General features: G+C 49.3%; 1 protein-coding gene across 8 annotated transcripts in view; it reads left to right on the forward strand.

The window, feature by feature from the left end:
* Positions 1-19,166, forward strand: part of STARD8 (StAR related lipid transfer domain containing 8) — a 33,539-nt gene extending 14,373 nt beyond the window's left edge. The window contains exons 2-14 of one of the 8 annotated variants that reach the window (XM_045571907.1): positions 5,614-5,682; positions 8,212-8,293; positions 9,261-9,321; positions 11,033-12,420; positions 13,062-13,235; positions 14,205-14,364; positions 14,847-15,045; positions 15,324-15,534; positions 15,830-15,944; positions 16,199-16,423; positions 17,366-17,583; positions 17,676-17,852; positions 18,004-19,166. In XM_045571907.1, coding sequence (XP_045427863.1) covers positions 9,268-9,321; positions 11,033-12,420; positions 13,062-13,235; positions 14,205-14,364; positions 14,847-15,045; positions 15,324-15,534; positions 15,830-15,944; positions 16,199-16,423; positions 17,366-17,583; positions 17,676-17,852; positions 18,004-18,121 — 3,039 coding nt within the window. In that variant the 5' untranslated portion in view covers positions 5,614-5,682; positions 8,212-8,293; positions 9,261-9,267 and the 3' untranslated portion in view covers positions 18,122-19,166. Of the gene's footprint in view, positions 1-5,608; positions 5,683-8,211; positions 8,294-9,260; positions 9,322-11,029; positions 12,421-13,061; positions 13,236-14,204; positions 14,365-14,846; positions 15,046-15,323; positions 15,535-15,829; positions 15,945-16,198; positions 16,424-17,365; positions 17,584-17,675; positions 17,853-18,003 lie in introns of all 8 variants that reach the window. The other 7 variants (XM_036411410.2, XM_036411409.2, XM_045571909.1 and 4 more) reach the window with 7 other exon arrangements.
* Positions 19,167-20,145: the final 979 nt, after the last annotated feature.

Raw genomic sequence — 20,145 nt, forward strand, 5'->3', positions numbered from 1 at the left:
GTGCACCAAAAGGTTGACAGTTCAAGCCCTGGTCAGGGCGAGTACATAAGGCAACTGTATCTCTCTCTTATATAAATGTTTCTCTCACTCCTTCCATCCCTCTATATCTCTAAGCATATCCTCAGGTGAGCACATAAAATAAATAAATAAAGTTTACAATGTTCAGCCTGAGTTGAGAGTTTACTGCTCCAGCTGTAACAAAGACACTTTGATCTGGGACTTCATGACATCCACCCATTGCTTGTCCTGGGCCCTGGGTCTTGCTTGGTCCCTTGACCTGAGCTGGACTTTGGGTTTGGAGAGGAGCAGATTGAACTAGAGTCTGGGCAGCTCTCTCACAGCCCACTGAGTGACCACAAGGTGTAAGGATACGAGTTTCCCAATAGTGCTGTGAAGAGGGTACAGTTGGTGAGGTGTGGCTTCCCAAAGCTTAGTTGCCCACTGCTTTTGATTTTCCTCCTAGCTTTCTCTCTCACTTCTTTACAACTAATACACAATCAGAATGGAGCCTTTAAGACCATGTGAATACAAAGTTCAAGTAGTTCTAACAAAGAACCCCTTTCTAATGATAGCTTTCATATGGATCCAATACCATATAGAACCTGACCACATCCAGACTAACCAGAAAGGTAGGCAGGAAAGTTATTGTCCCTTACTGTGTAGATTTGAAAATAAAAGCTTAGAGAATGAAGAAAGTTGCTTAAGATTACTTTATTTTTATTTTTTAAAATATATTTTATTGATTTTTAAAAATATATTTTATTGATTTTTTACAGAGAGGAAAGGAGAGGGATAGAAAGTTAGAAATATCAATGAGAGAGAAACATCGATCAGCTGCCTCCTGCACACCCCACACTGGGGATGTGCCCGCAACCAAGGTACATGCCCTTGACCGGAATCGAACCCGGGACCCTTCAGTCCGCAGGCCGACGCCCTATCCATTGAGCCAAACCGATCTTGGCTAGATTACTTTAATAGCAAGTATGGGAGCGGCTTAATTGGAAAAATCTTTTTCTCCAACTCAGTTATCATGTTGGACATTATTGCATTTCTTCCAGGGGAATATTTCTGCCTTTCTCCTGGGTGCATAAACTCTACCCTCATAGAGCACAGCCCAAGATCAGAAACCTTGCTTTTCTCCTCATTTGATCCTTCTCTGTGCAGGAAAAAAGTGCTCTGTGCTAAGAGGAACCCTGGTATGTGGCCTGTGAAAGTCTAGGTTCAGAAAAGCATCTGCTTCTGCTCAGCGGGTCCTCCTTTGATGCTCCTTTCAGGAGACTTGTGACTGTGGCCCTGGGGCCAGATTTGACTCTAGAGCTCTCTAGTATGCCTATCCCTCATTGTTTTTTGGCCCGATTCACCTGGGCTCCTCCACAGGGGGAAAGTTTGGGCTTAAATCTCGATGGGATCCAGCTTGTGCCAACTGATGCCATCCCTGACCAATCCTGGCATATCAACCTAGTCTTGGCCAGAGCACGGCTTGCATGATATAGAGCAGGTGTAGGGAACTTTATTTCTTTGAAGGCCATTTGGATATTTATAATATCATTCTCAGGCTATACAAAGTTAACAACTTAAAAATTAGCCTGCTAGCCGAAGCCGGTTTGACTCAGTGGTAGAGCGTCGGTCTGCGGACTGAAAGGTCCCAGGTTGGATTCCGGTCAAGGGCATGTACCTTGGTTGTGGGCACATCCCCGGTAGGGGGTGTGTAAAACGTAGCTGGTCAATGTTTCTCTCTCATTGACGTTTCTAGCTCTCTATCTCTCTCCCTGTCTCTCTGTTAAAAATCAATAAAATATATATTTTTAAAAAAATAAAATAAAATGCTTCCTTTAGGGATGTGGTCATTTCCTAAAAAAAATAAAATAAAATAAAAATAGCCTGCTATATTTGGCCACACATTTAATTAACTCACCTTTATACCTTGGCAGGGCCAGACCAAATGATTTTTCAGCTCTTATATGGCCCAGGGGCTGTATGTTCTCTACCCCTGATATGGAGGCTGAAACTACTGGAATCTGCACATCTGGATACAGGCAGGACCAAGAGCCACAAGCAGACATTTCTACACCACTCTTCTCAGCCTGCCCCTTGTCACTCTCCCTGCCAGGCACATAAGGCAGTCCTCAGTCTGGGCCACTTAGGTCCCAGCTCCAGGTGGATTGATTCTGGGCAGGCTGGGCCAGGTGGAGGGATAAAGGCAAAACACCTTAGCTCAAATCTGACTGCTCATCTGGGAGGGGCCTCAGGGCCTCCCAGCTCTCCGTGGGGTGGTATGGTGTCGGGGAGTCAATGTCCCTGACATCCTATTGGGCAATAACTTATTACGTTCTCCAGATTCCTGCCAGGGAGGGCTGCTGGGGATTCAGGCTAGAGCCCTGCTTTGGACTTCTTGGCTTCTTTGTCTTTTTGAACTATTGTGAAACTTCTGCCTCATAATCTCACTTTCCTGAGCCATTTTGGCTCCAATTCTGACAGTGATATGGATGCTACTATTTTCTAGACCGAGAAGCGAATTCTATCTGGGCCACTTTCTCCCCTTCCCATAATACCATAGAGAAGAGTGATCAGGGTCATAGTCTTAGTAATGACACTTAACACTGTGTGACTTGGAAAAGTTGCCTGGGCCTCAGCATGCTCCACCATTTTTAAAATACTGATTTGGAGAGTTCCAGCATTAGACCAATAGAATCAGCCTTTAGGAATGGGACCTTGGGGAATTGGTATTTTTAAAACTTCTTAGTTGATTATAATGTGTATCCAAGAATGAGAATCCCTGAGCTAAGTGATTTAGGTCAGCCTTCTCAAAATTTAATGTGCTGCAAATCACACGAGGAGATCCAGTTCAGTGAGCGTGGCCTCTGTGTGTTTAATATGCTTCCAGGTAATGCTGATGCTGCTGCTGGTCCAGGGACCACACTTTGAATAGCAGGGGCTAGAGGGCCCTAAATATGAATGAAACAATTTGGCACTCACCTAAGTGAGCTTATCCCCTTCCCACCAACCCTGGCTAGGGCCACTGCCTAGCATTAAGGGAGCAGGCAGCTCACCACTCTCCCATGGCTCAGGCATATGGTGCAAGATATAGGACTTGATCACTGTCCTCTGCCTCCCCTCTTAGGCTTAGGGAGGAGCACAGGAATAATGGACAGGTGGATGCCTCTCTCCTCCCTTCTCTTCCTTTTTGTTCTGCCTCAAACCATGATTGACAAGGGGCTGTAGTGGACTTCAAGTGTGTGACATGCACTGACTTGGGTGGCCATACCAGACTCATGGCCCTTTATGTGTCACTATTTTCTTCTATGCCCACCTTTCTGGAAACTCATATCTGGTCCTTCCTTTGGTACCTTCCCTTTGTCTTAATGATAGGAAAGTAGAGCTGGCTGCTGGGAGGGGCTCTGAGGACAGGGAAGGCCCTTCTCCTGGGTGTGTGGCAGGAGTAAGAGACTAGGGGGTGGTTACAGCAGTTGGCTCAGCTGTCCTAGCAGCAAAGCCCTGACACTCATAGGCTCCTTGGGTGGGTGTGAAGTCCCTTCACACTGCTCTTACCATATCCCCCATCCTCCAGACCACCACCTGCCTAGAGACCTGGAGCCTTTTCAAGGCCTGCATTGCCCCCTGCCAGAGGGGCTGAGATAGTGCTAGCTGGGAACAAATGCGTTCCAGAATCTCTTGGAGGTCCTGGTTATTCCTAGCTCTTTAACACAGGTTAGAGAGTTGCAGTAACAAGAAACATGAACATACACATGGATGCAGGTGGATGCACAGACTAAGGGGCCTGCAGGGGTGTATATTGCAAGTGCATAAGGCCACACCAATCCATATGGATCATGGACCTGAGCAAACTTCGATGCTGCTATATGCAGAGGCAGATACCAGGGTGCACGACCAGGTGCACACCCTCTTGAAAATGTACAAGTTGCAACCCCACTCATCCCTTTTTGCCCCCAAAGTCCTCAGGGGCTGCAGAACCTTATTTTCTCCCCCTCATTAGTGTGTGACCTTTGAGGATACTGTTAGTTTTTCTGACCAACTTTCACCTTCCCACACTCTTTTTTTCCTCCTCTACCCACACAGCATATCTGAAATACAGTTTTGAACTTTAAATAGTCAGTCCCGGCTGCAAGATTCTCATCCTGGATTCTTTGTGGGAGGGCACTGCAGAGGAGAGAACTTGCTGCCTTGGAAAAACCCCACCAGTCTCTTTGGAGCTCTTTGGTCACAGGTACTAAGAAAATGGAGGAAATGAGGACAGGATCCATGGCTGGAACAGCTCTGCTGAGCCAGCAGCCCACCCCATCCTCAGGTAGAGATAAATAGCTGCCTGAGCAGTCCCAGGACTTTGCTGCTGGCATTCAGCCTACACTGGGCCAGGAGGACCTCCTCTGTGGCTGCAGTCCAGCAGCATGTCTGCACTGAGGCTGGCACGGGTGTCCCGCTCAGTGCCAGGAACTCCCAGAGCAGAGGCAGGAGGCTGACCCAGCCATTGCCCTCCAAGATACCCACGGGCCAGGACTGTGTCAGCATGACAGTCAGCACTGGGTTATGCTGCAAATAGACCAGTCTCAGGGGAGAGCTGGAGCAGTACTGGGAGGCTCCTAGGGGAGAAAGAGCTGGAACTTGATGAGTGGTAGAGGAGGAAGAACATTGGGGCAGCCACCATGTCAGAAGAGGGAACCCTGAGCTGGAGTCAGACTGAACTTGGACTCCAGCCCTGAGACTGCTACCCCATCAACTGGGAAACTGTAGATGAGCCCTTTCTTTCTGAGCTAATTTTGAGATCTAAGAAATGGGGATACTAAAAACTTCTTCACAGCTTCTGTGTGTGTGTTCAGTGAGATTTGATTATCAAGGTGCTGGAGAATATTAGGTATAATAAGGGGAAAGAGACTAATGATTGGTGAACATTTCATCTCCCTAGCTAGACTAGGATGGAAGACTAAATGACCTAGATAGGCCATGGAAGGGGATGGATCCTTGAGCAAGAGGGTTGAAAACACAACTGTGTTTATTCCTTCCAGCAGTACTCCTTGATCCCAGACAGTCCTGGTGAGGGTTCTGTTCTTCGGCATTGGGGCAGGTAAAGAATGAAGCTCAAGAGCCCTAGCTGGTTTTTATCAATGGTTAGAGCATTGGCCTTTAGGCCAAGTGTCGCCAGTTCAATTCCCAGTCAAGGGAAAGTACCTCGGTTGTAGGCTCCATCCCCAGCCTAGGTCAGGGTGAGTGCAGGAGGCAAGCAATCAGTGTGTCTTTCTCACATGGATGTTTCTCTCTCTTTCTTCCCCTTTTATCTCCCTTCAACTCTCTCTAAAAACCAATGGAAAAATATCCTCGGGCAACAATTAAAAAAAAGAAAAGAATGAGGCTCAATAAATGAAATTCAAGAAAGGGGTCTCCGAGCATACAGGAATGAGTGGGGCTTGGGGAATAGAGGGTAAATCCTAGCTGGCTGTGACATGAAGCAAATGTGCCAGCTCCTCCAAGCTTCTTTTGCCCTTTCTGGATCACCAGAACTAGAGGTGCCTGTCTGCTTGCTGGAAGTGAGGCAGCAGGCAGCACCCATGCTAACCCCATTTCTTTGCCTCATTCTCCCCCTCTGTTCTGTTTTAGAAGCTGAGGCCAAAAAAGCATGTGAATGGCTCCGAGCAACAGGATTTCCTCAGTATGCTCAGTTTTTTGAAGGTAAGGCTCCCCTCCCCTAACCTCCTTATCCCTCCATTTTTTTTCATATGTAAAATGGGGCAAATCAGATACTTTCTCTGACTGCACAAAAAGCTGTGTACCCAGCCCTGTTCCTATAGTTACAATCTCTACATCATCATTTCTACTGGATGGCTCTTATCAGCTCTCACAAGCTTTGCTGTTGCTCATGCATAAAACACCTTGTCATGACCAGGGCCACTGCTTTGTACCATTCTGAGGATGCCAGCTGCATAGATGGAGTGTGGAGGATGTATCCTGGAAGCCTAGCTCTCACTTCATCTTCTCCGTGGTCTCATTTATCTGTTTTCCTCCATATTTCCTTTTTTTCTTTAGTATTGTTCATACTTGCTGTTTCTACTTCCGCTCTTCTTCCCACTCCGTGACTGCACCCTGGCTTCCCCCATCTCACCAAAAACAGTCATTTTCAAGCTCACCAGTGACTTTCATGTGGTAAAATTCAGTGGTCACTTGCCAGTCCTTAGTCTTTCAAAGGCATTCAGTGTATTTTGCCATTCACTTCAGCTTCTAGAAATCTTCCTCTCCTGACTATCTCTTTGGCTGCTGCTCTCTACCTCTTTAACTGACTCTGCTTCTGCAGAATGTTGGGTTGTCTCAGGGCCAAAACCACCTTTTCTTTCAACATTTCTTTCTCAAGAGATTCTTGTCCAGGTACCATCTATATTCTGGTAACTTCCAAATGTCTCTTTGCCCAGGCCTCATTCCCAAGCTCTAGATTTATCTGTTCAACTGCCAATCACTATCTCTACCAGATGTTTGCCAGGTGCCTCTGATTTAACAGGTCTCAATCTGAGCTCCCCAGAGCATGGCCACCCACTCAAGCCCCACATTTAGGAATCATCCTGTTCTTCTTTTCCTTTGTCCCTCTTCAGCAAGCCCCTTCTTCCTCCAGAATATTTCTGGGATCAATCCACTTACTACAACCTTCACTGCCACATCAGTGTGACCTAGTGTATCAGTCTCCTTCTTGTACTCCCTGCTCTACTCTGAATGTAAAGCAGCTAAAGACCTTGTGAGCATAGGCCTCACTATGTCACTACTCTTCTCTGACTGTGTCACTCTCAATATACTTAAAATGAAGTTTTCCCAGGTGCTTTATCCTCATTGACAAGACTGAATTAGCCAACGCCCTTTTCTTTACTCCTCTTCACTTTGCTCACCACACACACTCAAGGCTCATTTTAAAGAATATATATTTTATTGATTTTTTTAAAGAGAGGAAGGGAGATAGATAGAGAGTTAGAAACATGGATGAGAGAGAAACATCGATCATCTGCCTCCAGCACCCCCCACCCCACTGGGGATGTGCCTGCAACCAAGGTACATGCCCCTAACCGGAATCAAACCTGGGACCTTTCAGTCCACAGGCTGGCGCTCTATCCACTGAGCCAAACCGGTTTTGGCTCAAGGCTCATTTTTTTATTTAATTAATTTCTTTATTGATTAAGGCATCACATATTTGTCCTCAACCCCCATTCCAATCCCCCACCCCCCACCCCGGCTCATGCCCCCATCCCCCTATTGTCCTTGACCACTGGTTAGGCTCATATGTGTGCACATAAGTCCTTTGGTTGATCTCTCCCTTTTATCTCATTTTTATCACTCATTCACTCTGGGCTGTTTTCCTCTTTGAAGCCTTATTGTTAGTCCTGCCAGAAACTTTCTACCTGGGCTCTTTGCACAGCTGGCCCCTTTCGTTCTTCAGGACTCAACTTAGAAGTCACAGCCCCAGCAGGCCTCTGCAGATCACCTTTTTAGGAATAGCCCCCACTCAACCTGTTTTTACCCCAACACTTTGGCTGATGTCTTTTGTAGCATTTATTACTGCATTCTTTTGTTTGTTTCATATATTGTCTCTTGTCCCTAGGATAGTAGGAAGCCCATAAAGGCAGGGACCTTCTCTGTCTCATTTGCTGTTGTGTCCCCAGTGTCTAGCCCAAAGTACATGCTCAAAGAATGTTAGGTAATGAATCAAAGGGCTGATTTTATCAATAAGGCAGAGAAGTGTGGGATTTTCTGGCTGCTCTCACCTCCTCCCCTTTCCTTCCTTTCTCACCTAAACCCAAGGGACTGGGCCCATGCTATGGGTAGCAGTCAGAAGTGTTTCTTCTGTCCCCACTCTCTCTGGTCCCCCAGTTCACCTTGGGTCAGGGAGGAGGTTCCCTGTTTGAGCAGCCCAGGATTCAAAGGGAAATGAGGGAGCCCACACTGATTCTTGGCAGCCACCTCAGATCTGTCCCCCATGGATCTACCTCACTGACTGATGGGCCCTATCATCCAGCTCTACCTTCCAGGCCTCTCCTTATCCTTTCTGATGATCGCCAACCTGGGCTCCCTGGGCTCTTCCTTTCCTCTAGGAATCCTCCTTCTGCTCTATACTTGCTGGTCTGACTCCCTGCTTCCCCAGCTTCTCCTTTTCAGCTCAAGGGCCATTGGCAGAATTTCTGACCAACCACCCTCAACTCATCTTGGCTTCTCTCTGCCATACAGAAGGTTCATTTCCCCTGGATATTGGCTCTGTGAAGAAGGACCACGGTTTTCTGGACGAGGACTCTTTGGGGGCCCTGTGCAGGTAGGGGGCTAAGGGACAGACCTAGGAGGCTGGGGCCCAAATTAAGGCTTCCTCATGTAAAAAATTCCTATTCCCCTAACATAGGAGGAGCCTCAGCTATTAACAAAGCTCATCTACTGCAGTCATCCCACTCATTGTGTCTTCTGAGTCTGTGACACCCTCACCCAACCAGGCATTCTAGCTGGAAAGACAAGAATAGGCCTTGATTCTTTTCTCCCTTCAGCTAGGTTCCACAGACCATCCTCTGATTTGTCCCCTCTCTACTTACACCAGCTTGGCCCTGGTTTGAGGTCAAGCCATGACTTCTTGGGTCCATCACAGCCTTCTAACTGGCCTTCCTGCTTCCATCTCTGCATTCCCCTCCTTATAATGGCTCTGTGGCCCAACAGCCACTAGAGTTTGTTTCCAGGAGTAAACTCACTCCTCTGTTTAAAATGTGTCACTGCCTGAAGGGAAAATTCAAAGCTTTTTAGCATGGCACACGAGGCCCTTTGCAATCTGGTTTTGACCAACCTTATCAGCCTCGGTCCCCTTTCATAAGAACCCTGGTTTGTTTACTGTTTCCCCCTCTACCTTATCCCAAGCTCCTGTTGAATTCCAGGAGAGCAGTCTCTCTGCCTCTTTCCCTCCAATCCCATTTCTGTCTTCCAAGAAGCCTTATCTAATTACAACCTTTCCATTCATGGAAGTTCCTTGTCCTACCCTTTGTGTGACTGCTGTGCCTTCTGTCTACTTTGTTCTTGAGCCTTTCACATTTCTGTAGCAGTTTGTTTTCACATCTATAAGCTCTCAAAGAACAGAGGCCATAATCTCCCCAGCATTGTGTCTAGCACTGAAACCTTCACAAAGTTTCATTGGCTAGACATGTGAATTAGTGGATGGCACCTTGGGAGTGTCTTGGTAGGTTGTGCCCTGAAGACTTTGGGGGTTGGGACCCTTGGATGAGCACTGTTTTGTTTCCTTGCAGGAGGCTGATGACCTTGAACAATTGTGCCTCAATGAAACTGGAGGTTCATTTTCAATCCAAGGTGAGTCATGGCAGGAGTGGGGTCTGTGACCTTGTGGCATCATAGGGAACATAAACATACACAAACCACTTTTGAAACTAGCTCCAGTGTCCCCAGAGTCCAGGATGTCCAGATTAATGCCTTGCTCCAGCCTGGGAGTAGGGTGTAGGAGGCTTAATGAGACCTCTGGGTTTTGGCAAGCCTAGTCTGGAGGCTGGAATATGAGAACAAGTACCCTGGCCCTTGGCCTCTCCCACCCTCCTCAGCCACTTCTACCTCTTAGGTTTATTAATAACTTGACCTAGAGATGGCCGTTCCTCAAGGAAATCCATCTGCCTCCAATCCCTGCTCTGTGATGACAAAAATTCCTTGACTAAGAGGTAGAAATATAATAATGGGATGGAAAAATCATGGCCTATATAATCTTAAAGACAGGGTCCTTTACTCACACCAAGTCTTTTTTTTTTTTAATATATATATATGAAGGGTCAGGAACATAAGTCCAAAATACTTCCCTATTTGCCCCAGGTAATATTACCATACAGCTGATGGCTGCTAGCATGGCAAGAAAGACATTGTCAGGCATTCTTGGGTTTCTGGTTACCTCACAATTTCTATTTTTTTAATTATTATTATTATTATTATTATTATTATTATTATACATATATGTCCTTATTCCCCCATTAACCCCCAACCCTCATTCATACCCCACCCCGCTGTTGTCTGTGTCCATTGGTTAGGCACAAATGCATGCATGTAAGTCCTTTGGTTGATCTCTCCCTCTTACCCCCACTGTCCCCCACCTTCCCTGAGGTTTGACATTCTGGTTGATGTTTCTCTACTTCTGGATCTATTTATTTTTTCCATCAGTTTATGTTAATTATATTCTAAAATGAGTGAGATCATATGATATTTATCTTTCTATGCCTGGCTTATTTCACCACACCAAGTCTTTTCCCTCTGAGACTCATTTCCTCCATTTCTACAGTGAATCTAGTTGGGGGGAGGATTTATAGATTCCAAAGGCCTTTCTCACTCTGCCAATCTGGGATTGTAGAAACCTTGAGGACTGTTGGTCTGCACATAGCCCTGGAATGTGGACCTGATGACCCCATCCTGCCCTGGGTCAGGCTTTGTGGGTTTCCTCTGGGACTTTCTTTTCCAGAGTCCTTTAGCCAGGTGTATCAGCCAAATGTCAGACCCTTTACCTGAGAAGCAGAAAACCACTGGCACTGACTGTTCAGTGACCTCAGGAAAGTCTCTTCCTCACTCTGGGCTTTAGTTTTTCCACCTTGCAAATTAGAAAATGAGAAAATCTAAAATTTCCTCCCAGCTCTGGCATTCTGTGATTCTGATCTGAGACTAGCCCAGACTTGAGAGGTTGTTGAGGACAGGAAGTCAAGACTCCTGGATTCTAGCCTGGCTCTGTCACTGACTTTTTAAATGACCTTGGGCAAGTGGTTTCTCATTTGTGGGTCTGGGTTTCACTGTTTGTAAATGGAGAGGGATTAGATTAATTATATTACCTTTACCATCCATCTGAGCTCCATCTAGGACTCCTGGCTTCCTTTGTCTAGCACTCCCAGAGCCAGCTCTCCCTCTAGGACATGTCCTCAGCCAAAGAGCAGGGCCCTTTACTGAAAGATCCCCCAAGCATTTGGAGGTAGAGTAGAGCACAAGCAAGGGCTTGTGGGTAGACTTCTTTGACCTGACCCTGTGGTGACCTTCCCAGAATGAAGACTCAGAAGAGGAAGAGCAGTGTACCATCAGCAACTCCTGGTCCTTGCAGCGAGAAAGTAAATGCTGGTCTCGCATGGGCTCTTCTGACCTGCTGGCCCCACCGAGCCTTGGACTGCCAGTGACCTCCAGCTGTGAGAGTGTCCTCACTGAGCTTAGTGCCACCTCTTTGCCGGCCATCACCTTGAGCCTACCATCCAAGCCAGTGGACCTGCCCTTGCTAGGCTGTGCCCCCAGCCCAAGTGACCAGCCCCTCCTCAGCCCTACACAGGGCCCAGAAGGTTCCCAGAACAAGGCCAAGAAGCGTCATTCCCGTAGCTTCCTCAAGCACCTTGAGTCTCTGAGACGGAAGGAAAAGGGTGGCAGCCGGCAAGCTGAGCCTGAGCATAGCCCAGTCACCTCAGAAAAGGCCATTAAAGGTTCCTCTTTCCGGAGCCGCCGTGGCTTTCTCTCAGCTGGGTTCTATAGGGCCAAGAACCAGGCAGACACTTCAGTCAGTGGCAGTGGTGCTGAGACTCAGAGTGGCTGGGAGGTCTGGCCTATGGCCATGCTCCGGCATCCTCAGCGGATACACAGGGGTGACTACCTGGTGCATGTGCCTGGGGACCACAAACCAGGCACATTCCCTCGCTCCCTGTCCATTGAGAGCCTGTCTACTGAAGACGGACACCATCTGACTGATTGGCAGCTAGGTAGGCGTTGGGGCTGCGAAGGACGCCGGGGCTCCTGTGGCTCCACAGGCAGCCATGCCAGCACCTATGACAACATGCCTGAGCTATACCCAGCTGAGCCTATACTGGCTGGGGCTGAGGCTGAAGATGAAGAAGAGGGCAGCGGCAACTATGCCCATCTAGATGACATCCTCCAGCATGTGTGGGGGCTGCAGCAACGGGTAGAACTTTGGTCTCAGGCCATGTACCCAGACCTGGGGCCTGGAGATAAGGAAGAGAAAGAAGATGAAGAAGAGGCCACTTCATTAGTAGAAATAGCCACAGTTGAGGTGGAAGGTCAGCCTGAGGCTCTGGTCCAGGTAGAGGCTCTGGCCCATAAAGAGTCCTCAGCTCTGGGCCAGGTTGATGTCCAGACAGTTGTCCCAGTTCAGGCCTCACTGGAACTCCAGGCACAGGCTGAGGCCAAGCCACTTGGCCCAACCCAGGATATTGAGCAGGAGGCGAATTCAAGCAGGGAACCCACTTCTGCCTCTAGCCTATCTGTGGAAGAGCACTCCATTTCTGACACTGTGGCCTCCTCCAGCGAACTGGACAGTAGTGGGAACTCCATGAATGAGGCTGAGGCTTCATGGTCCCCGGTTGGACTCCAGGCATCAGCACCCCGTGAACGACGAGATTCAGGCGTTGGGGCGTCACTTACCAGACCCTGCAGGTGGGAGTTCAGGGTAGGGAAAGGAGCAAGGAGCTCTGCTGTCTCTGTCTCTTCCTTCCTAATTCCTCCCTCCATTTTCAATCCCCCAGCCAATTTCTTGGTTATGGGGTCCAGAGGCAGGCTCTTGGGATCTGGCTGATTGCCTCTAGGCACCCAGTCACAGGAGGGCAACAACAAGACTACAGGACTCAGAAATCCAGAACGTTAGGTTCAGGACCTGCCTCTGCTGTGGTCTTGAGCAAATTCTAGCTTCTCTTTGAGCCTCGGTTTTCCCATATATAAAGTGAGGGCATTAGAAGAGATGAGATCTGATGCCTAGCTTTGCCATACTGGGTTTCTCAGAGCAACCTATTCATTGCAGCCCTGGAAAGGTAGGAGCTGGTACTCCTTGATGGCACTAGTGAAGCCTGAGCGCTGCTGCCACTTCCCTGACAGTGTCTGGGCCACTGGGAAGCCCTGGAAGCTAAGGCTAAGCTTTTTCCACCCTGGGGCCTAGCAGCAATGCTGAAAACGGTCCTATCTCCATGAATTTTCTTTCTTTTGGGAGAAAAAAGGGGCCAGAAGAACACGGCCCATTCTAAGGTTGACCCAACCTTGCTCCTCTGGCTTTCTACCCCCACCCAACCCCCATCCCTTACCAGGAAGCTCCGTTGGCACAGCTTCCAGAACTCTCATCGGCCCAGCCTCAACTCGGAGTCATTGGAGATCAACCGGCAGTTTGCCAGCCAGATCCACCTGCTGCACAAGGGCTCCCTGCTGCGGCTCACAGCATTCATGGAGAAGTACAGTGTGCCCCATAAACAGGGCTGGGGCTGGTGAGTGCTCCTGGTCCATGGTCACGGCTACCTCCCTGCCCCTATTCCAAGGCCCTGGGAGGATCAGCTACAAAAAGCAGGTGTAGATAGGCAGAGCCTACAGGCCAATGGATGTGCCAGGAGGTTGGAGGAGCCGTGGCCTGAGAGGTCACCATTGCTCTGGGTGGCTTGTGTATGTGTCTGTGTGGGGATGGGTGGGTGGGTGCACATAAGATGCATGGCAGTATGTGTGCCATGTGAGAGGAGGGTGGGGGTGGGGGTGGGTGTGGGGAACACGAGGTCCTTGAGTTGTACCCCCTCTAATGCAACATCCATACTACCATCAGTGAGGTTGTCTTAAATTGGAGCTTTGGTTGTCACTCTCTAATCACCCTTCTGTGGCTCTGTGGTTTGGCATTACCAAATTTTCCTTCCCATCATGATCCTTTCATGTTCTGGTCCTGCCCCTTCTGTAAGGCTTTCACCTGCCACTAGTAAGCGACGCCACTGTACAGGCCAGAAAACCTTCCCTGAATGTGCTATGCTTCTTTCCTTGACTCTTTGTCATTGTCTACACTTTTCTCTTGGCCTGAAATGCCTTTCCCCCATTTCTTCTCTGGGACAATGCCTGCTTATTTCCCAAGAGCCCATTGAATTTCTACCCCTCTCTGAAGCCTTCCCTGATCCACTAGTTGCGGTTCCTCTCCTTCATGGGTCTTCCCTTAGTTCTTGGCCCACTACTGGCTGCATGTATTGTCACTGCCTATTGATGCATATATTTCTTAATTGAGGCCCAGAGCTCTCTGTGTTCCTCTGTGACTTCCTAGGGCTGGGCCCAGAGAAGGTGTTTAGTGAATGTTGATTATGGAAATGTGGTGTGTTTCTTACCCCACTCACTCCAGCCAGAGCCTCCAAGACTGAAGACAGTTTCCAACTATGTTCTAGCCTACCACATGCCCCTTCCCTGATCTCTGTCACTCCTCCAAATAGGACAGTTCCCAAGTTCATGAAAAGGAACAAAACCCCAGATTACCAGGGCCAGCACGTGTTTGGGGTGCCACCTCTCATCCATGTGCAACGCACAGGCCAGCCACTGCCACAGAGCATCCAGCAAGCCATGCGCTACCTGCGCAGCCAGTGTCTGGACCAGGTGAGCCTCCCAATCTCCAGTCCTCTCCGGGGCAGGGGATGGGGGAGTGTGGAACTGTGGAGAGATAGCAATGGAGAAGAAGTCCAAAGTAAAGAAATTGGGTTGGGAAGCGGCTTCCCCCCTGGTCAGCCCACCAGAGACCTTTCCTAGCCCCAGGAAGACCAGCAAAGATGGAAACAAAGCTCCCTTCTACCCAGCTCTGTGCAAGCCTCTTTCTGGCTCAGGCAATGTAATCCCCAACTTCCAAGAGCCTGCCTTAGTCTAGGCCCTCCTTTTCTTACCCATTTCTACTAAAGCCATGTTTCTCCTTGTCGGGAGGCTATAAAAATCCTTTTCTTAAGTTTTGCCATTTCTTTCCAACCCTGCTCAGCAGGAGGCCTGTTGGGCTTGGAATTTTCTGGGATGGCCTACACTTGTGACTCCTGGCCTCACAGCCCCCTCCCCCACAATGTTTCCACCCTTCCCTGACCTGCATGGGCTAGGTGGGCATATTCCGCAAGTCTGGGGTGAAGTCTAGGATCCAGATCCTGCGCCAAATGAATGAGTCCTCTCCCGACAATGTCTGCTATGAGGGCCAGTGTGCCTATGATGTGGCTGACCTGCTGAAGCAGTATTTTCGAGACCTACCTGAGCCTATCTTCACCAGCAAGCTCACGACCACTTTCCTGCAGATCTACCAGCGTGAGTTGCCTGTACCAATCCCCAACAAGCTGCCCCATTCTTAACTATCACAGAGTAAACATACTATATGGAAGGATAGACTAAAGCCCTGAGGAAAGGCAGGGACTTACTTAAACTGTGCATTTGAGCAGAGTTTGATCTAGCACCCAGAGACTTCCCAGAGCCCACCTGTGCCCTCTCTCTCACTAGATTCCCTTGGGACAACTGTTTCCTCTGTGTTCGTAGAAATAGTAGGCTCCAGGGTAATAAGGAAGCCCTTTGCCATTCCTTCCCCACAGTCCTCCCCAAGGATCAGTGGTTGGCAGCAGTGCAAGCTGCCACTTTACTGCTTCCTGATGAGAACCGAGAAGTGCTGCAGACCCTGCTCTATTTCCTAAGTGACATTGCCTCTGCTGAGGAAAACCAGATGACAGCCGGCAACCTGGCAGTGTGTCTGGCACCCTCCATCTTCCACCTCAACATCTCCAAGAAGGATAGCCCCTCACCCAGGTGAAACAGGGTAACATGTGTCCAGGCCAGGCAGGGAGGGTTTGGTCTCCTAATCCCATTGGACTTCAGGCCCTTGATGGCTGACACTGCAGTTCCCAGGCATCATCACAAGAGGTCAGCCTGCCTCCTCAGGGACCTGGGACTGGTTGGATGCAGTAAAGCCGGGCCCTGAAAGACAACAGGTTGTTTTATGTTCTGGACTGGCAATCTGGCTTCCTGGGAACTGGAAACCAGCCTATTAGCCATATTCCATACTCTCCTTATTCCATACTCTCCTCTCATTCCTTCCCTCCAGGATCAAGAGCAAACGCAGCCTCGTTGGTCATCCAGGCTCTAGGGACCTGAGTGAGAACATGGCAGCCACCCAGGGATTATCACATATGATCAGTCACTGTAAGAAACTTTTCCAGGTGAGTGACTCCAGGCTATCATACCTACCTCCCAGACTTGGGGGAACCATCAGATCCAACCATTATATCCAAGACTGGACACATGCCCCTCAACCTCCTATTTCCAACTCTTCCCTACAAGGTTTCTCCCCTACCTCACTGTAGTAGCCAGGCTGCCCCATCCATGAACATAAATCTGATAGACTCTGGGATTGAAGCTCCTCTGCTGCTTGCTCCTCATGGCTCTAGCCCAGAGAGTGTGTGTGTCCTGCCAGGTACCCCAGGACATGGTGCTGCAATTGTGTGGCTCCTACAGCGCAGCTGAGCTCAGACCTCCTGGCCCAGCCCTGGCTGAGCTGCGACAGGCCCAGGCTGCTGGTGTAAATCTGAGCCTCTACATGGAAGAGAGCGTTCAGGAGCTGCTGCGTGATGCTGCTGAGCGCTTCAAGGGCTGGATGAGCATGCCAGGGCCCCAGGACACAGAACTGGCTTGCAGGAAAGTGAGTACTGCCATGGGGCAAGGAGAGGGCGTGATGCAGGTCAAGGGACCAGGGATCCCAAAGAAAAGGGCTGCCCTGTCAGTACTGATGTGCCTTGGCCTGATATGTGGAGAATGTCAGCCAGCAAAGCAAGAACCAAATGAGACTAAGGGATGATTTTACCAGAATTACCTTCCCCAAACCCCTCTTCAGACATGTCACTACTTTTAGAGCTTTACCTCCCATCTCACCCTGTACCACAGTCACATTGTGCTTCTGCCCCTGATGATGTGCTACCTGAAGTGACCTTCCCCAAGCATTACATTTCCCAAGCCACTGTGATCCCCAACTTGATATGACTATTCCTCCATTCAGAGCCTCCTGTCATGCCCTGGGATGGAAGTGGTTTCTTTCTGTCCCTCTCTTTGGACAGCCATGTTCTTTCTCGGATTCTGATTATGAATAAGACTGCACACCTGAGGTTTGCCATATATAAACCAGGCACAATGAAACCTCCCTTTCAGGGTTGGGGTGAGAAGCTGTCCCAGTGCCTGGCACGTACAAAAGGCTCAGAAAAGGGCAGCTTTTGTTGCTCTCCACTGTCTAATTCGTGGGAACAGTGCTAGGTGTTAAGTTCCTTGAGGACCATCACCATCTTCTCTTCCTGTTTGCTTCCAGAAATTCCAAGCACTGTACCCATTTCATGGTAGACCCTAGCAGGCCTCAGAGAATGTGTGTCTGTCATCTCTGCACTCTTGAGTAGGTGGAGAATCAGATATCTGGAAAAGAAAGAGAGGACAGGGAACATAGGGATGGCCTGTCTGGGTGTGACAAGGGTTAGCATATTAGCCTTGCAGCCTTCCCTCCTCAGGGGTTGGGGTGAGAGTAGGCCAGGACTGGCGGGTGAATGGGAGTTCTCCAGCCCTGACAGCTGCCTCCTGTCCCTGCTCACATGGCCTGCAGGCATCAGACGGGCACCCCCTGCGTGTGTGGAAGGCATCCACAGAGGTGGTGGCCCCTCCAGCGGTGGTGCTACACCGTGTTCTGCGGGAACGGGCCCTCTGGGATGAGGACCTGCTGCGAGCCCAGGTCCTGGAAGCCCTGATGCCGGGTGTGGAACTATACCACTATGTCACCGACAGCATGGCACCCCATCCCTGCCGCGACTTCGTGGTGCTTCGGTGAGGGACTCCAGATGCTGTACTTAGGGAACAGGGGACATGGGGTAGGAACCAGCTTCAAGAACCTGAATGTACATGTCTCTTCCCCACAGGATGTGGCGTTCTGACCTGCCCCGCGGGGGTTGCTTGCTTGTCTCCCAATCCCTGGATCCTGAGCAACCTGTGCCAGAGTCTGGGGTGCGGGCCCTGATGCTCACTTCCCAGTACCTCATGGAGCCTTGTGGTTTGGGTCGCTCCCGGCTCACCCATATCTGCCGTGCTGACCTAAGGTACCAGGCCCCCTTTGCCCTGGCACCCTCCTTGCCTCTGCCCCATGCTGTTGAACCTTGACAGTTAGGGCAAGTTCTTTCTTCTTTCCCCCCTGAAAAGGGCTCCTGGTAAGAACCCATGGCTCATGTTTATCTGCTTCTATTTCCCCAGGGGCCGGTCTCCAGACTGGTATAACAAAGTCTTTGGGCACCTGTGTGCCATGGAAGTGGCAAAGATCCGGGACTCCTTTCCTGCCCTGCAAGCAGCTGGACCTGAAACAAAGTTGTGAACCTTAGCCTGGTTCCAGAGTGGCGCCACCCAGCCTCCTTGGTACCAAAGGAGTAAGGGAGGAATGAGAGAACAGAAGCCCCAATGCTGCCTCCAGGGGCAGAGCCATTCCCTACACCTACACAATTTCAGTGTCCCATCTCCACTCCACCTCCACCTCCATCCCTGAACTTGTTTTCTGCCCTCCTGAGAGAGAGGATCCAAGAAGACTGCTGCTGCCCTCCAAGCCAGGGAGTCACCAGTCAAACTGAAACCTTACTGGCTGTTCACCTGTAGGGATACAGGGAGAGGGCAGTGTGTGCTCCCAATTCTCTGCCCTTCAGAGAGGCCAGGCCATCCTGTTTGGTACTAGGGTCTCTTTGAGGTTGAGCAGGAGGTTCTGGTCATGCCTCTGGGCCCAAAATTGGCTGTAAACTGGCTTTTCCAAAGAAATTGGATGGGAGTTGATAGGCACAGGGGTAGAGTAGAGGGCAGCCCCAACCACCAATAGGTTTTATTTGTGTAAATACGATGCTGATATTTATGAGGCTGATTTAAAGAGTGGTTACTGACGGGCCCCTAGTCAGCAACATGACGATTTGGGATAGCTTGGGACATGAGAGTGAAAGAGGGACTTTCCTTTCTCAGGTCTCAAGAGACCGATGAACCGGTTTCCCCTGGCGTGCGCCCCACATTTGATCTGCCACTCCGTGGGGTCTCAGTGCAGCCTTTGGCCTTGCACTGCCATGTCTGGAGAGTAAACAATCTCAGTCCCACCACACAGGCCGAGCAGACACAGATGGCATCCCTTCTCCTGCTCTTTGTGCCTGTGGTGTGAGACTGACATAACAACCCCTTCTTCAAGTAGAGACCTGGCTCCAGCTCAGGTGGCCAGCCAACCAAGTGGAAGGGCCCAGTGTTATCTCAGCCAGTTAGGGAAAGATTCAAACCTGATCTATCCTACCTATTGGCTGTCTTGGTTCATGTTGAAATTCAAGTGCCATTCAAAGGCCAGCTCATGATTCATTCTTCTTTAGGCTGAATAAAATGAAGTGGGATGGCTCCTAGCCAACGTTGTAATTTTTAAGTCTATTTTACTTGTACTTATAAATACTGTACAGTCATAAATATGTATATATATTTGTGTGTATATATATATATATATATATATATATATATATATATATATACATCTATATATACACAGATATGTTCTATCATAAGTGTACCATAATCTTTGGTTGGGAGTGAGTTGGGCAGCAGGGCACCTAAGACGAGACAGGGGAGATGGAGAGCAGTAAGCCACATGACCCCCTCATAAAAGCAATAAAGCATTACTGAAGATACACTCTGGCTGTGTGGCTATCTTTGCTGAGGTGATGGGTTAGGGACTGGGCTTGGTATTAGGGTCAGAGGTTGTGAGCATTACTGGCCTAAGACTAAGGGAGGTCACAGGAGGAATGGGGGCAAGGCCTCGGCTCTTCTCTTTGGGAGGTGATTTGGGGGTTGGAGGCAGGATTCTAAGAAGCCAGGACTTGGGTAGAAGCTGCAGACCCCATCCCCTTTATTGGCCAGGGTCCCCCATCTGAACAGTGCATGAGCATTACCTCAAGAGTCCTGACAGTAGTCATAGAGAGAGATATTCTGGCTATGCTGTCCATCTTTCCCCTGCTATACACAACTTGGGCTGAATTACAGAGTGGAGACCCAGCCCCTTGAGGTTGAAGGAAGCTGTTGCATTCACAATCCAGGCTATAAGAGGTCTGAGCCTCCCACCACCACCCCCGTGGCAACTCCTGGCCTGGTTCCAGTGGCCAGCAAAGCCCAGGAGATGAGAGGGACCCCCTTATTTTGACTTCCCTGGAGAAATAAACTTGCCTCTCCATGGTTACTATAGCCAGAAAATTTCCAATCTCTAAGGGGCAACTAGAGAGAGTATAGGCTTTGCAATCAAATATGTGTTTGCATCCCTGGAGTGCTGTAGAATAGCCTGGATATCTCTCTCTCTCTCTCTCTCTCTCTCTCTCTCTCTCTCTCTCTCTCTCT

This window comes from Pipistrellus kuhlii, unplaced genomic scaffold (assembly GCF_014108245.1).
Source record: "Pipistrellus kuhlii isolate mPipKuh1 unplaced genomic scaffold, mPipKuh1.p scaffold_m20_p_40, whole genome shotgun sequence".
Taxonomy (NCBI): Eukaryota; Metazoa; Chordata; class Mammalia; order Chiroptera; family Vespertilionidae; genus Pipistrellus; species Pipistrellus kuhlii.